The sequence below is a fragment of the Rhinopithecus bieti genome, unplaced genomic scaffold, assembly GCF_001698545.2.
Source record: "Rhinopithecus bieti isolate Rb0 unplaced genomic scaffold, ASM169854v2 scaffold_5719, whole genome shotgun sequence".
In the NCBI taxonomy this organism is placed as follows: Eukaryota; Metazoa; Chordata; class Mammalia; order Primates; family Cercopithecidae; genus Rhinopithecus; species Rhinopithecus bieti.
In genome coordinates this window covers 263,761-279,414 of record NW_016804850.1, presented here as the reverse complement: position 1 = coordinate 279,414, position 15,654 = coordinate 263,761, and the positions used below count along the sequence as shown (strand labels likewise).

General features: G+C 35.3%; 1 protein-coding gene across 4 annotated transcripts in view; it reads right to left on the bottom strand.

The window, feature by feature from the left end:
- MUSK (muscle associated receptor tyrosine kinase) overlaps positions 1 to 15,654 on the bottom strand; it is a 130,333-nt gene that overhangs the window by 67,264 nt on the left and 47,415 nt on the right. For 2 of the 4 annotated variants that reach the window (XM_017870708.1, XM_017870709.1), the window contains exon 6: positions 2,433 to 2,462. The exons of the other annotated variants lie outside the window; for them this stretch is intronic. In XM_017870708.1, coding sequence (XP_017726197.1) covers positions 2,433 to 2,462 — 30 coding nt within the window. The remainder of the gene's footprint in view (positions 1 to 2,432; positions 2,463 to 15,654) is intronic. 4 annotated transcript variants of the gene reach the window in all.

Genomic DNA, 15,654 nt, shown 5'->3' with positions numbered 1-15,654 from the left:
AAAAAAAAAAAAAAGAAAAGAAACTCAACCCCCTTATTTCAGTATTGAAAGTTAGTTTCCACCCTTCCTTCCAGTGTTCCTTCCTTCTCAAAGAAGATAGCAGATGTCTTTTGGGTTTCTACTCAAATGTTTCCTTATCATAGTACTTTCTCATCCCCATTCCCCTTACCCTTGTTTATATTTTATCATAACACCACTATCTGAATCATTTGGTAATTACTGATTTATTTGTTTGCTTGTTTGTTTTTTGTCTGTCTCTCCAGCATCACAAAAGAGTAGGGTGGGGAGGAGGAGGATGAGGAAACAGAAGTTATGTTAGTCTAATTCTCACATGGAATAGAAATCTTTATTTTTCATTCCAGCCTTATCAGCAATAAAGCTGATATATTTTTACCCAACTCTATCTGACAATTGCATAACACTCAGATTTACCATTTTCAAATATGAAAGATAAAAAGGTGATGAGGGAAATTTTGACATGTTTTTCAAGCATCATAAACAATAAAGTCAGTTGCAATTAAAAATAAATGTCAGACTAAACTCCATGAATAATAATACACCTGCAATAACAAACTTGGGACATAGGTCAACAGTAAATCTCATTATTTCAATGGTAGTCACAAGCTGAAAATGCATTCTAGGTCATCAATTTAAAAAGTTATATGACATGTTTCTTGTTAAATAAAATGGGCATAGAATATCCCTATATTGTGTTTTATTTGCATAAAAGAATATAAAAGTGTTTTGCTACATAAACAAACCACTTAATAGAAGAAGCATTAAATTACTTAGTTGGAAAGCATTTATAACTGTTTTGATATGGATTTTTAAACAAAAAAGTCATCAAACCACTCTTTCCATACATAGTCTTATCCATAATTCTCCAATTCACTGTGAGCCCTAAGCCACTTGCTTTCCTGTGGGCAGGCAAGTGCATCTGCAACATGGAAAATAGACACAGGTAATATTTTTATCTCTGGGTTTTCTTTCATGGGATTTATTCATGAGTTTGGGGCTTTAATGTCTCTTGGGCAGACTTGCAGGCTAGCTGCAAGTGGAGAATCCTATATTCAAAATTGGGCTCAAGAAGCCAGCAATTCTAAAATCTTTTATAACATACCTACATTATATCCTCTCTCTCCTTATTTAAAAGCACTTTCAGATACATAATCAGTTTTATTATTGATTGTCATCTTCAGGAGTAACATATAGTAAAAAGATAAAGGCATGATTCACTCCGAAGTTGCACTGGAGTGTAATAAAAAGCCCAAGGGACAGAGGATCCACATTAAGTCCTGAAATAAATGAGTGGTTTGGCTGGAGATGAACTGCCTCTCTTTTCTTGGTAAGGGAGCAGTGCCAGAGGAATACTTAAGTCTCTTATCAATTTCTATTTCTGAGAAGTTATTTCAAAGGACACAATGAGCTCCCATGGATTTTCTTTTCCCTTGCTCTTTTGTTATTTTCTAGCTTCCTTTGAAAAGGGTTTTTAGGTTACATGATTCAAACCAACAACAACTGATAGAAATAAATTAAGAAAAAAAATCACACAGGACCAGGCAAAATGCTTTTTTACTTGCATTTAGTTGTAAGCAACCCAGTATTTAAAAATAAGAAAATATTATCTGTACTTTATATGAGATACTAAGATAAGGAGGTATAAGGAGGTACTGTTTTAAATAATACCAGTTTAAGATTAATTCCTACAGACAACTCTATTACATGAGAACTCACGAATTTCATCCCCCAAATATCAAATTTTAGGTTAGAAGAGCACAAAGTTTGGGGCTTAAACAAAATGCAAAATTTTTTTTTTTTTTTTTTTTTTTTAAACAGAAAACAGAAACTGTTGACAGAAAGCTGTTAGAAAAAAGTAGAATTTTTCCCAAATTTAATTTCCAGCTATTTTCCTCTAATCATACTCCACTACATATATATGTCTCTGTGCAATTAAAATAACTTAATTTTTATTGATTTGGAGCAATTGCATAATACTCCTGATCTTGTTGAAATCATCACAGTAAAACCAAATTGGCACCTTGACATCCTAACATTTATCCAAAACTGTAAAGCCCCTACTGCCCTCAAAAGTCTTTTAGTCAAAGGGTAGCTTTCTTTTCCAGTCTATGTGGGATTTATACTCTCATGCTAATTTATTTCATTTCATTTTGTTTGTTTTTCCAGAGACACCAAATTTAAACATTTCTTTTAACTCGATCTTTCTTAAGAAATGCAAATGGTCAGTAAGCATATTATATAATAAAGACGCCTATCTAATAACACTGTTAAGTGCTGTGACTTAATATTCCCTATACATTGTTTGTTATTTCTTTAAAAAATGGCACTTAGAGTTGTTTATAAGGTCAGCAAAAATAAACAGTTGAAAAGAGCTACACATTTAAAAAGAAGCCATGCAGAAAGAAAAAAAATACCTTTAGTATCTTGTTCAGGTTCACTTTCTTCTGTTAATAAAAACAAGACAAAACAAACACACACAATAAACACGCAAACAAAACAACACATCATGAAAAGGGAAATCTTTGACCACAGAAACATCAATTGTGCAACAAGATTGATTAGAAGCTGCTTGTTTCTTATTTCAATAAGAAACAAATGCAATCAAGGGAAACTGCTGACCTTTTGAAAGCAAACTATTAAACGACATAAGATTTCAAAATGATTACTTTTAGCCAGGCAGTATTATACAGAAAATAAACTACAGCACACCTAACAATGTAGCTCTTTCATGAATTTTTATTCTAATGTTGACAATTACCCTTTCTTTCAAGGCTACAGAGTGCCTACTATTCTCATACATTGTGTTCCCCCCTCTTAGCTCAGAGTCTCCTCTTACCAGGCCCTGCTGTGAAGTCAGTGGTGTTGGATCTGGGATCTCAGCTATCATTTCTATGGCAATAGACTCATGTTGTGGTAAACAGAGGATTAGGGGGTTTCTGCAGAATAGAACCTACCACCAACAGAGATCTGCAACTCTGTACCAACACAGAAGCTGCTTGGAGAGCAGAAAAGAGCAAATCATTACCTTCTGGGAATCTACTAAGGAAGTAAGGTCCACAGGATATTGTAAAATGTTTAGATTGGATAGAAAGAATTGAGAATTTATAAATGTTTAAAAATCCTAGAAGAGAGACAACAAAACCAAATTAATTGTTCCAAAATGTTTAATATAACCATGTTAGACATAGTCCCCACATGGAACTCTAGTTTTCTTTCCTGAAGTTTTATTTGTTCATGTCAATTTGAACCTTTCTTAGAGTTAGTAATAAGTCAACTGCAATATTTATTTGTAAGTAAAAAATGGTCATGCTATTGCTAACAACATTCAATGACAACAACATTCAATGCATAGTCCTTCACAGATTATGGATATTTTCATGCACATTTTTTACGTGATCTCGTTTAACTCTCGCCACATCTCTGTAATTGAACATAATTGATATTATCCAGCCTAAGTTTGTGAACCTGTACATGCAGTGGAAATGATCTGCCAGCAACCACATCATGGATGCCAAGGACCATGCATCCATCCAGATGAACTTAGCCAAGGCTGACAAGGTTATAGGCAGGTTTAATGGTCAATTTAAAACCTATACTGTCTGTAGGGCCATTCTCAGAATGGGTGAGTCAGATGACTCCATTCTCTGACTGGTCAAGACCAACAGCATCTCAAAGAACTTCTGATTGGAGAGAATTGTGAGTGTTGAATATTTGTCATAAATAAATAGTGAAACCCTTCACTTTCTCTCCCCAAAATTAGCCCATTTTCTGGACAAAGGATCTAAGTCTTAGAGATTTGCTGCAGGTGCAGAGCCAGAAATTCAACCCCCTTTATAGACATTGAGTCTTCCCAATAAGAAGGTCTTATATTTACACTTAACACCCAATCCCCTTACATTTAAGAGAATTTGTAATTCCTCATTGAGATTCTACTGTCTGAACTTTCCCTACCTCCATCAACTCAGTGGTACATTCTTGGTTTTTGTTTTAAGCATCAAGTTCAAAAACTATTTAAAACTTCTAAATTGAATACATTTATTGTTAAAAGGAGATTTAGAGGTTGTCCATCAAATATACCTTCAAATGAAGAAATCTTTTTTTTACAATATTCCTAACGGTGCCTGGTAAAGCACAGGTATTGGATAAATATTAGTTTCTTTCATATTTAAAACTGGTCATCTGGACATTAGGAAACTGCAGATTCCCTGTCTGTATCACAGACTTCAATCAGGAGAAATAAAAGAAGGTCCATGACTGGGCCTGATTAGACTTGAAAAATTGCATTTGAATGCCTTCGGGCTGGACACAACTTTCTAGAGCCCCACGACAATGTGCTTGTTTCTAAGTTTGGGGAAAAAAAAAAAAACAAAGCAAAACAAACAAACAAACAAAAAAAAACCCACACACTCTCTCCCCCTTTTTCTTTTCCCTTTATCAGCCAAGTAACTTAGAGTGGTTGGGATGGCCATGGTGTTTTTACACGGATATTAAGTGTCTTTATTCTGCAACTGTGGTATCTCCAAAACTTTATTCCACTGAAGTTAAGAGTATCAATAATTTTTTTCCATCAGTAAATTTTGAGAATTATATTCACTTGTCATTTTCTTCTCTTAGAGTGTTCTTTGTCAGGGTTCAAGGGCAACTGCAGGTCAATTCTGAGTCTCCTTTCAGTTTTGCTCCATGACCTATACAGGACTATACTTGAACTCTACTTTGAGTATAGGCTCAATTTTAGACAATGTTAGTTTTCCTTTGACGTTTTTCACTTTGATGTTATTGCTGTTACTACTGTTCGTTTTGCCATATTTGTTTGGGATTGGAAGCAGTGTAGTAGTATTCCATGATGTGTGTGTATATGTGTGTGTATGTATATATCTCACATTTTCTTTATCCACTGGTTGATTGATGGGCATTTGGGCTGGTTCTATATTTCTGCAATTGTAAATTGTGCTGCTATGAACATAGAAGTGTAAGTATCTTTTTTGTATAATCACTTCTTTTCCTCTGGGTAGATGCCTAGTAGTGGGATTGCTGGATAAAATGGTAGATCTACTTTAATTCTTTAAAGAATCTCCACACTGTTTTCCATAGTGGTTATACTAGTTTACATTCCCACCAACAATGTAAAAGTGTTCCCCTTTCACCACATCCATGCCAACACCTATTATTTTTTATTATAGCCATTCTTACAGGAGTAAGGTGATATAACATTGTGGTTTTGATTTGCATTTCCCTGATAATTAGTGATGTTGAGCATTTTCCATATGATGTTGAGCATTTAGCCCACTTTTTGATGGGAATTTTTTTTTTTTTGTCTTGCTGTTTGAGTTCTTTGTAGATTCCAGATATTAGTCCTTTGTCAGATCCATTATTTGCAAAATTTTCTCCCACTCTGGGGGTTGTCTGTTAACTCTGCTGATTATTTCTTTTGCTGTACAGAAGCTTGTCGGTTTAATTAAGTCCCATCTTTTTTTTTTTCTCTGAGATGGTGTCTCGCTCTGTCGCCCAGGCTGGATTGTAGTCACACTATCTCGGATCACTGCAACCTGCACCTCTCAGGTTCAAGTGATTCTTCTGCCTCAGCCTCCAGAGTAGATGGGACTACAGGCACATACAACCACACCCAGCTAATTTTTGTATTATTGTAGAGATGGGGTTTCACCATGTTGGCCAGCCTGGTCTTGAAATCCTGTCCTTAAGTGATCTGCCAGCCTTGGTCTTCCAAAGTGCGGAGATTACAGGCATGATCCAATGCACCCGGCCAAGTCCCATCTATTTTCTTTTCTTTTTTTTTTTTTTTTTTTTTTTTTTTTTGCATTTGCTTTTAGTTCTTGGTCATGAAGTCTTTGCCTAAGCCAATGTCTAGAAGAGTTTTTCTGATGTTATCTTCTAGAATTTTTATGGTTCCAGGTCTTTGATTTAAGTCCTTGATCCATCTTGAATTGATTTTTTTAAAAGGTGAGAGAAGAGGATCCAGTTTCATTCTTCTACATGTGGCTTGCCAATTATCCCATCACCATTTATTGAATAGGATGTCCTTTCCCCAGTTTATACTTTTGTTTGCTTTGTCAAAGATCAGTTAGCTGTAAGTATTTGGCTTTATTTCTGGGTTCACTATTCAGTTCCACCAATCTCTGTGCCCATTTTTATACCAGTACCATGCTGTTTTGGTGTCTGTGGCATTGTAGTATAGTTTGAAGTTGGGTAAGGCAATGCCTCCAGATTTGTTCTTTTTGCTTAGTCTTGCTTTGGCCATGTGGACACTTTTTAGGTTCCATATGAATTTTAGGATTGCTTTTTTAAAATTCTGTGAAGAGTAGTGGTGGTATTTCAATGGGAATTGCATTGAATGACCTAAAGCAATGACCATTGCTTTAGGCAGTATGGTCATTTTCACAATATTGATTCTACCCATCTATGAGCATGGGATGTGTTTCCATTTCTTTGTGCCATCTATGATTTCTTTCAGCAATGTTTTGTAGTTTTCCTTGTAGAGGTCTTTCACCTCCTTGGTTAGGTATATTCCTAAGTATTTTATTTTTGTAGCTTTTGTAAAAGTGGTTGAGTTCTTGATTTGATTCTCAGCTTGGTCACTGTTGGTGTATAGGAGAGCTGCTGTTTTGTATTCATTAATTTTGTATCCTGAAACTTTGCTGAATTCATCTACCAATTCTAGGAGCTTTTTGGATGAGTCTTTAGGGTTTTCTAGGTATAAGATTATATCATCAGCAAACAATGACATTCTGACTTCCTCTTTACTGATTTGGATGCCCTTTATTTCTTTCTCTGGCTAGGACTTACAGTGCTATGTTGAATAGAAGTGGTAAAACTGGGCATCCTTATCTTGTTCCAGTTCTCAGGGGTAATGCTTTCAACTTTTCCCCCTTCAGTATAATGTTGGCTGTGGGTTTGTCACAGATGGCTTTTATTGCCTTAAGGTGTGTCTTTTCTATGCTGATTTTGCTGAGGGTTTTAATCACAAAGGGATTCTGGATTTTGTCAAATGCTTTTTCTATGTCTACTGAGATGATCATGTGATTTTTGTTTTTGATTCTGTTTATGTGGTGTATCACATGTATTAAGTTACATATGTTAAACCATCCCTGCATCCCTGGTATGAAACCCGCTTGATCATGGTAGATTATCTTTTTGATATGTTGTTGGATTCAGTTCACTAGTACTTTGTTGAGAATTTTTGCATCTATGTTCATCAGGTATATTGGTCTGTAGTTTTCTGTTTTGGTTATGTCCTTTCCTGGTTTGGTGTTAGGGTGATACTGGCTTCATAGAATAATTTAGGGAGGATTCCCTCTTTGTCTATCTTGTGAAATAGTGTCAATAGGATTGGTATCAATTCTTCTTTGAATGTCTGATAGAATTCAGCTATGAATCTGTCTGCTTCTGGACTTTTTTTCTTGACAGTTTTAAAATTACCATTTCAGTCTTGCTGCTTGTTATTGGTCTGCTCAGAGTTTCCACATCTTCCTGGTTTAATCTAAGAGGGTGGTATATTTCCAGGAGTTTATCTGTCTCCTCTAGGTTTTCTAGTTTATGCCCATAAAGGTGTTCATATTGGCCTTGAATAATCTTTTGTATTTCTGTGGTATCAGTTGTAATATCTTCCATTTAATTTCGAATAAAGCTTATTTGGATGTTCTCTCTTCTTTTCTTGGTTAATCTAGCTAATGATCTATCAATTTTATTTATCTTTTCAAAGAACCAGCTTTTTGTTTCATTTATCTTTTGTATTGTTTTCCATTTCAATTTCATTTAGTTCTACTCTCATCTTTTTTATTTCTTTTCTTCTTCTGCATTTGTGTTTAGATTGTTCTTGTTTCACCAACTGCATGGAGAATTGGAAGTGTGGCCTTGGATTGTATATATGTGCTTTTTCAGACTTTTGGATGTCGGCATTTAATGCTATGAATTTTCCTCTTAGCACCGCTTTTGCTGTATCCCAGAGGTTTTGATAGGCTCTGTCACTATTTGCTACTATTATCGTTCAGTTCAAAGAATTTTTTAATTTCCATCTTGACTTCATTGTTGACCCAAAAATCATTCAGGAGCAGGTTATTTAGTTTCCATGTATTTTCATGGTTTTGCGGGTTCCTTTTGGAGTTGATTTCCAGTTTTATTTCACTGTGGTCTGAGAGAATATTTGATATAATTTCTATTTTCTTAAATTCACTGAGACTTGTTTTGTGGCCTATCATATGGTCTGTCTTGGAGAATGTTCCATGTGCTGATGAATACAATGTATATTCTGCAGTTGTTGGGTAGGATGTTCTGTAAATATCTGTTAGGTACATTTGTTGTAGGGTACAGTTTAATTCCATTTTTTCTTTGTTGACTTTTTGTCTTGATGATCTGTCTAGTGCTGTCAATGTAGTATTAAAGTCCCCCACTATTATTGTGTTGCCATCTCTCTTATTTTTACGGTCTAGTAGTAATTGTTTTATAAATTTGGGCACTCCAGTGTTAAGGTGTATAAACAGTTAGGATTGTGATATTTTCCTGTTGAACTCGTGCTTTTATCATTGTATAATGTCCCTCTTTGTCTTTCTTAACTGCTATTGCTCTATAGTTTGTTCTGTCTGATACGAAAATAGCTTCTCCTGCTTGCTTTTGGTGTCTCTTTGTATGGAGTATGTTTTTCTATCCCTTTACCTTAAGTTTATGTTAGTCCTTATTTTAGGTGAGTCTCTTGAAGACAGTAGAAACTTGGTTGGTGAATTTTTATCCATTCTGCTATTCTGATCTTTTAAGTGGAGCACTTAGTCCATTTACATTCAACGTTAGTATTGAGATGAGAGGTACTATTCTATTCATTGTGCTATTTGTTGCCTGAATACCTTGTTGTTGTTGTTGTTTTCATTGTGTTATTGTTATATAGGTCCTGTGAGATGTATGCTTTAAAGAGGTTCTATTTTGGTGTATTTCCAGAATTTGTTTCAAGATTTAGATTTCATTTTAGATTGTAGTGCTGGTTTTGTAGTGGCTAATTCTCTCAGCATTTGTTTGGAAAAGACCGTATCTTTCCTTCATTTATGAAGCTTAGTTTCACTGGATACAAAATTATTGGCTGATAATTGTGTTTTAGGAGGCTAAAAATAGGACCCCAATTTATTCTAGCTTGTAGGGTTTCTGCTGGGAAATCTGCTGTTACTCTGATAGGTTTTCCTTTTTAGGATACCTGATGCTTTTGCCTCACAGCTCTTAGTATTCTTTTCTTCATATTGACTCTAGGTAACCTGATAACTATGTGCCTAGGCAATGATCTTTTTGCAATGAATTTCCCAGGTGTTCTTTGAACTTCTTGTATTTGGATGTCTAGATCTCTAGCAAGGCCAAGGAAGTTTTCCTTGAATATTTCCTCAAATATGTTTTCCAGACTTTCAGATTTATCTTCTTTCTCTTCTTCCTTCCAACTATTCTTAGGTTTGGACTTTTAACATAGTCCCAAACTTCTTCAAGGCTTTGTCCATTTTTAAAAATTATTTTTTCTTTGTCTTTGATGGATTTGGTTAATTCAAGCCTTGTCTTCAAGCTCTGAAGTTTTTTCTTCTGCTTGGTGATTCTGTTACTGAGACTTTCTGGTACATTTTGCATTGACACTATTGTAGTTTTAAAATGTGTCCACAAATTCTCCCTTGGAAAAGTAGAGTATAGTTCTTCTCCTCTCCTTGGAAGTAGGCTGGACTTAGACTCACTTCTAATAAATAGTATGTGGCAGAAGTGACTGTGTGTGGCTTTTGAAACTAGACCATGAAAAACATTACTAACTCCTCCCTGTTCTCTATTAGATCATCTACTCTGGGGGAAGCAAGGTGCCAGAGTGTGGGGACACTCAAGTAACCTGAGGAGAGACCCACATGGGGAAGAAGGGAGGCTTTGCACTGGCCAGCTTCAATTTATACCAACTTAAGAGTCAGCCACATTTGAATTAGATCCTCCAGCCCAGTCAAGCTTTCAGATGACTGCAGAAGTGGTCAACATCTTGACTGCAAACATAATCCACAGATCAGCCTGGGAGCACTCTGTATTTCCTGAGTTGTAGAAACTAGGAAGTGATTGTTGTTTATTATTTTAAACCATTGAGTTTCTGTGTAATTGGTTACAGAGAAATAGATAACTAATACAGATACTACGACAAATTGTAGTAAAAGTACTGATTATCAAAGGTAAAGAGAAAAATGTAAAAGTTAACAGATAGAAGAACTCTGTTACCTATCAAACATTTATAGTTACAATGACAGAACACTTCTCATCAATTGATGCAAGAAGATATAGGACAATGCTGAGGGAAAATATCTGTCAACTTAGATTTCAATATTCCCCTGAATGATCAGAGTAAAACAGTGGCATTTTCAAACATACAAAGACAAAGATGTCTGCTCACAGATCTAATTGAATGAACTAATAAATAACATATTTCAGAAATAAGAAATTGGAAACAGAAGAAAAAAGGCACATGAAAAATGAATGATGAACACAGCAATTGGTGGCATACATTGATAGAATGATTTAACTATGGACCATAAAATAATTCAATGTTTTAAGATAAATAAAATTTTGGATAATGCCAAGGAAAATGGCAGAGGATGAGGGAAGATGCCATTAGAAGAGACTTTAAAGAATGATAAGATGCTTGCCTTAGTTAAGGAGACTGGAGAAGATACTATATGATCTTAAACTTTGTTAGAAGTATAGCATCATATATGTATATTAAAATGTAAAAGTAATCACTGAAATATAACATTGTGATCCATAATTTCAAAATCAGCAAGGTGGTTGTGGGGTGGGGTAAAGTGGAGAATTAAAAAACATATAACAATCCACCAGAAAACAGGAATTAAAAAAAGAAGCAGAGGAAAGAAACAGCATAATACATGATAGAAATCAGTCTAAAGAATAATAGAAATAAATTTTCAGAATAAATACAAAGACCTACACTTATCTACTAAAAATAAAGTCTTTTGAATTGGATTACAAAAGTATTTAGCTATATTCTGCTTACAAGATGGGAAGGAGGTTGGAAGAAAGGGATAGAAGAATACCAAAGAGCATAGGAAAACACAAAACAAAAGAAAAATGTGGTAATGATATTAATATCAAACAATTCAGAATTATGACAAAAGGCATATAAAAAAAGGGATGAAGAGGAACATCATCCAAAGGCTAAAAATACAATCTACAGAGGAGGAATTACAACAATAATTAATGTATATGCACTTAACAATATAATTTCAAAACATAAAGGCTAAACTGATAGAATTAAGAGAAGATATAAGAAAAGCTGCTAAGGCAAAGCTAAAGTTCTCCAAATTAAAGCCTATTGAGAGTTTTTTGTGAATGTCCCCTGTGGAGAAGACCAATTTTAAATGACAAGGGCAGCATTCAAAAGGAAGTTCATTTTCTTCAAACATCAAGAAAGGACAAATATGACAGTTGCCTATGATTCTAAATGCATTGTAGTATTCTGGTACAGTATTAATTCATTTAAATAGAAAATTAAAATATAATGTTTATAAATGCTACAGAATATTTCTCAAAATAGAAAATTATGAATGCTTCTCAGTTCAAGTTATCCTTGCCTCTAAATTTACTTCTCAAAAAATTTTCTGAGCTTTCTATTACTTTGTGAGAATTTATTTGGTGACAGCATTAATGTTTAAGATGACTTGTGAAAATTTTAGAAAGTAAGAAGTGTGTATCAAGAAGAAGTGTAAAAATTATTCCAATTATATAAAGTACTCTGTCTTTTGCCATTTAAAAAAAATAGACTCTTTTCTGAAGATCATTTTATTAGGTTAGTGCAAAAAAAAAAGTAATTGCAGTTTTTCCCATTATTTCTTTTGTACCAACCTAATATTTTCTTTTTTCTTTTTTTTTTTCCAACTTTTATTTTAAGTTCAGGGGTACATGTGCAGGATGTGCAGATTTGTTACATAGGTAAACGTGTGCCATGGTGGTTGGCTGCACAGATCAGCCCATCACTTAGGTAATAAGCCTAGTCTCCATTAGCTCCTCTTCCTGAAGCTCTCCAGCTCTCCTTCCTCCCACTTCCAGCCTCTGACAGGCCCCAGTGTGTGTTTTTCCCCCCATGTGTCCATGTGTTCCCATCGTTCAACTCCCACTTATAAGTGAGAACATGTGGTGTTTGGTTTTCTGTTCCAGTGTTAGTTTGCTGAGGATAATGGCTTCCAGCTCCATCTATGTCCCTTCAAAGGGCATAATCTTGTTCCTTTTTATGGCTGCATAGTATTCCATGGTGTATATGTACCACATTTTCTTTATCCAGTCTATCATTGATGGGCTTTTATGTTGGTTCCATGTCTTTGCTATTGTGAATAGTGCTGCAATTTAGTGAAATAGCACTATGAAAATAAAATAATATTTGTTCCTAGATTATTTTATTTTCATAGTGTCATTTCATTACATTGTTTATCATTTTCCTTATAGTCAATATGTTGAGAAAATCTCTGACCATTTGGTAAATAAGAACACCATTGCAGGGCTTTTTGTCAAAGGACAAACTCAGAGGTTGGGAAGTCAAAATCTTAGTAGTAGGATACTTTCCTTACTCCCATGTACAATACCCTAACAGTAATGCAGGTGGTAGACTTGGATCCTCCCTTCACTCTCACTAGCTGTTTTTTCTGAGTTGTTGTTCAACTTCTCTGAACTTCAGGTTTTTTATCCAGAAAATGTAGTTATTAACTTCCAACTCATAGAAATGTGGAGAAGATTAAATGACATGATTTATATAAAGCAATTAATTAATATAGCAGCTAACTCATAACTGGGAAGTACTAGAGGTAAATTTTGAAGCCAAGTCTTCTAGTTCTTTTTCTTTCTCCAGAGCTTCTTAGATCTCTAGGATATCTTTCTGAGTCATGAAAGCTGTTCCTTTAACTGACTTCAAAGGGAGAAGGCTTTATTTTATTTTGTAACGTCAATCTGCTTTAGCTGGCTGCATCCTAAATATTGATCATGTTAAGTACTCTTTTCCAGGTGTTAAAAAGCATATCCTTAACTCCTTTCATAAATTGAATTATTTGAGAGAGAGAAATCACTCTGTAGAGAGAGAAATTTATTATTTAGACCCTGTTATTAAAACATAGATGCTAATCTATGAAGATTATTTGAATCTGTTCTTAAATAGATTATTTGTCTCGTCTAGCAGCATATTTTAAGAATAACTGAGTTGGAGATGCCTGTTAGAAGGCAATGACTACAAAGAACAAAATGGGTCAAATTGTTTTTATGTTTGACTTAAAAAACACGTGGCCTAGGGGTGGTTGAAAAAGTAATCCTATTGAGGCTCTGTGATACTTTGTTTCTGAACAGATACTTCTTTTCTCCCCTTATCATTAAAAGAAAACCTAGCAATAATGACAAACCTAAATAAATACCTGGTTTCTCTTTCCTGACTCTTGGTAGCTAAAGCAAAGAAACCCGATCCTGGTATACTGCCACTGTTTACATTTCTGTCTGCTTTGAAGCAGGGCAATGCCTGAAGAGGTTTACCCACTGTGGCTCCGTCTCTGAAGGAGTCAGAAGGCAAGCTCCTTTAGAAAACATACACATCATCCTCCAGTACAATGACTCTCTTCTCCAGGACAAAATAAGGGCTGCCTGCCTCAATGATATTATTCCCTCCCATGGCTTGGGTTGGGAACATTTCTGTGGCCTTTGAGATGGTAACATTTTTCTCACTTGTAAATATGGATGGTGAATGATGAGTATGAGCAAGAAACATTTACCATGTAGATCAGACGAGAGCTACACAAAGTTTCCTTGTTTTTGTTTCAGTCTTAGACGTATATAGAGCAACTGCACTTTTGTTAAACTGGTTCTGAAAATATATTAGAAGTTTAATCATCAGCCAATAAAATATGCGACTTCATTCCTGATTCACTTTTTTCTTCTTAAAGGAAGTTCATTTTCTGTTTTTGATGGGAGGAGATGCTAAACTGCTTAATCACCATGACAAAGAAGTATTTCTTAGTTTACCTTTATGAAACGTTTTTATTTTGAAATACTTTTAGATTTACAAAGAGTTGCAAAGACAGTATAGAAGGCTTCCATGTACTGCTCACCCAACTTCCCCTAATGCTAGCATCCTATATAGCCATGGTACGTTTATCAACATCTTAGTTTACTTTTAAATAACTTTTTTGATCTAAGCTCAGCAAGATGCCTGCAGTCTGACACACGTTAAATGAGCTGAGGTCTATTAAGAACAAGATTTTTGTTTTAGTTAACCGGAAATTTTAGTTGGAAAAATAAATAGAAGTCGTAAACTTAATCTTAAATCATACCACAGTATCCTGGTTGCCTAAAGTGGCTTGGGTTGGGAACATTTCTGTGGCCTTTAAGATGGAATTCTGGATGCCAGATAAGGCCACATGCTTCCAAACCATAGGTTCCCACATTGTCAGGATGTTAGGTATCTACCCATTTAAAAATTATGTCTAAGAGAAGGCTAGGCACAGTGGTCACACCTGTAATCCTAGCACTTTGGAAGACTGAGGCAGGTGGATCACTTGAGTTCAGGAGCTTGAGAGCAGCTTGGCCAACATGGTGAAGCCCCATCTCCACTAAAATACAAGAATTAGCCAGGCATGGTGGTACATGCCTGTAATCCCAGCTACTTAGGAGGCTGAAGCATGAGAATCGCTTGAACTTGGGAGGCAGAGGTTGTAGTGAGCAGAGATTGTGCCACCGCACTTCAGCCTGGACGACAGAGAGAGACTCTGTCTTGAAAAAGAAAAAAGAAAAAAAATGCAAGAGGAGATACCAAAGAAGATGATCTCCATGTTAGCCTGTAAGTCAAATCATGGTTTATTCTGTTTTTATAGCACCACTAATACATTCTGTCCCAAACTCTCTAATCCTTCTTTTACTCCCTGGTTATGAGTCAGTGTCGGGTTGTGCTTACATGGTAAATCTGAATTTTTTCCTCTGTTTTCTTTTTCCTCCCTCAGTGTGATATGATCCTCACCAAGAGCTCCTCACTCTTCATCAGTCAAAGCCCTGTTGAAGCTTTCCCTGACCTTTCCCTATCTCCTCTGTCCTGTGTACATAACCCTACACAAAATTCTATCATTGTAAATATATTGCACTTTACCTGTTTGCATATCCATCTTCCTCACTGGATTTGAACACTTTTCAAGAAATAAACTACGCCTTATTTTTTCTCTGTATCCTTAAGAGTTGCCTCATTGCATAGAACATAGTAGGCCTTCCACAGATGGGTGAATTTGAAGCTATTCTAATATTTATATCTTACTATTTGCAGATAAGCTTTCTCTTTGAATTGTTTAGATTCATCTGGAATAAAGACCTTCTAAGTAGAAAACCTGAAGTCAATGTTTTTCAAAATGTGGTTCATGGGTCACTGCATTAACGATCATTTGAGGTGTTGTTAAAAAGCACTGACATAAACCTATCAAATATGAATAACTGGGGAATGCATCCTGAAGCTGTCATTTAGTAAGATCTCCAGATGCATTAAGAAAATGTGGCACATATACACCATGGAATACTATGCAGCCATAAAAAAGGATGAGTTTGCGTCCTTTGTAGGGACATGGATGCAGCTGGAAACCATCATTCTTAGCAAACTATCAC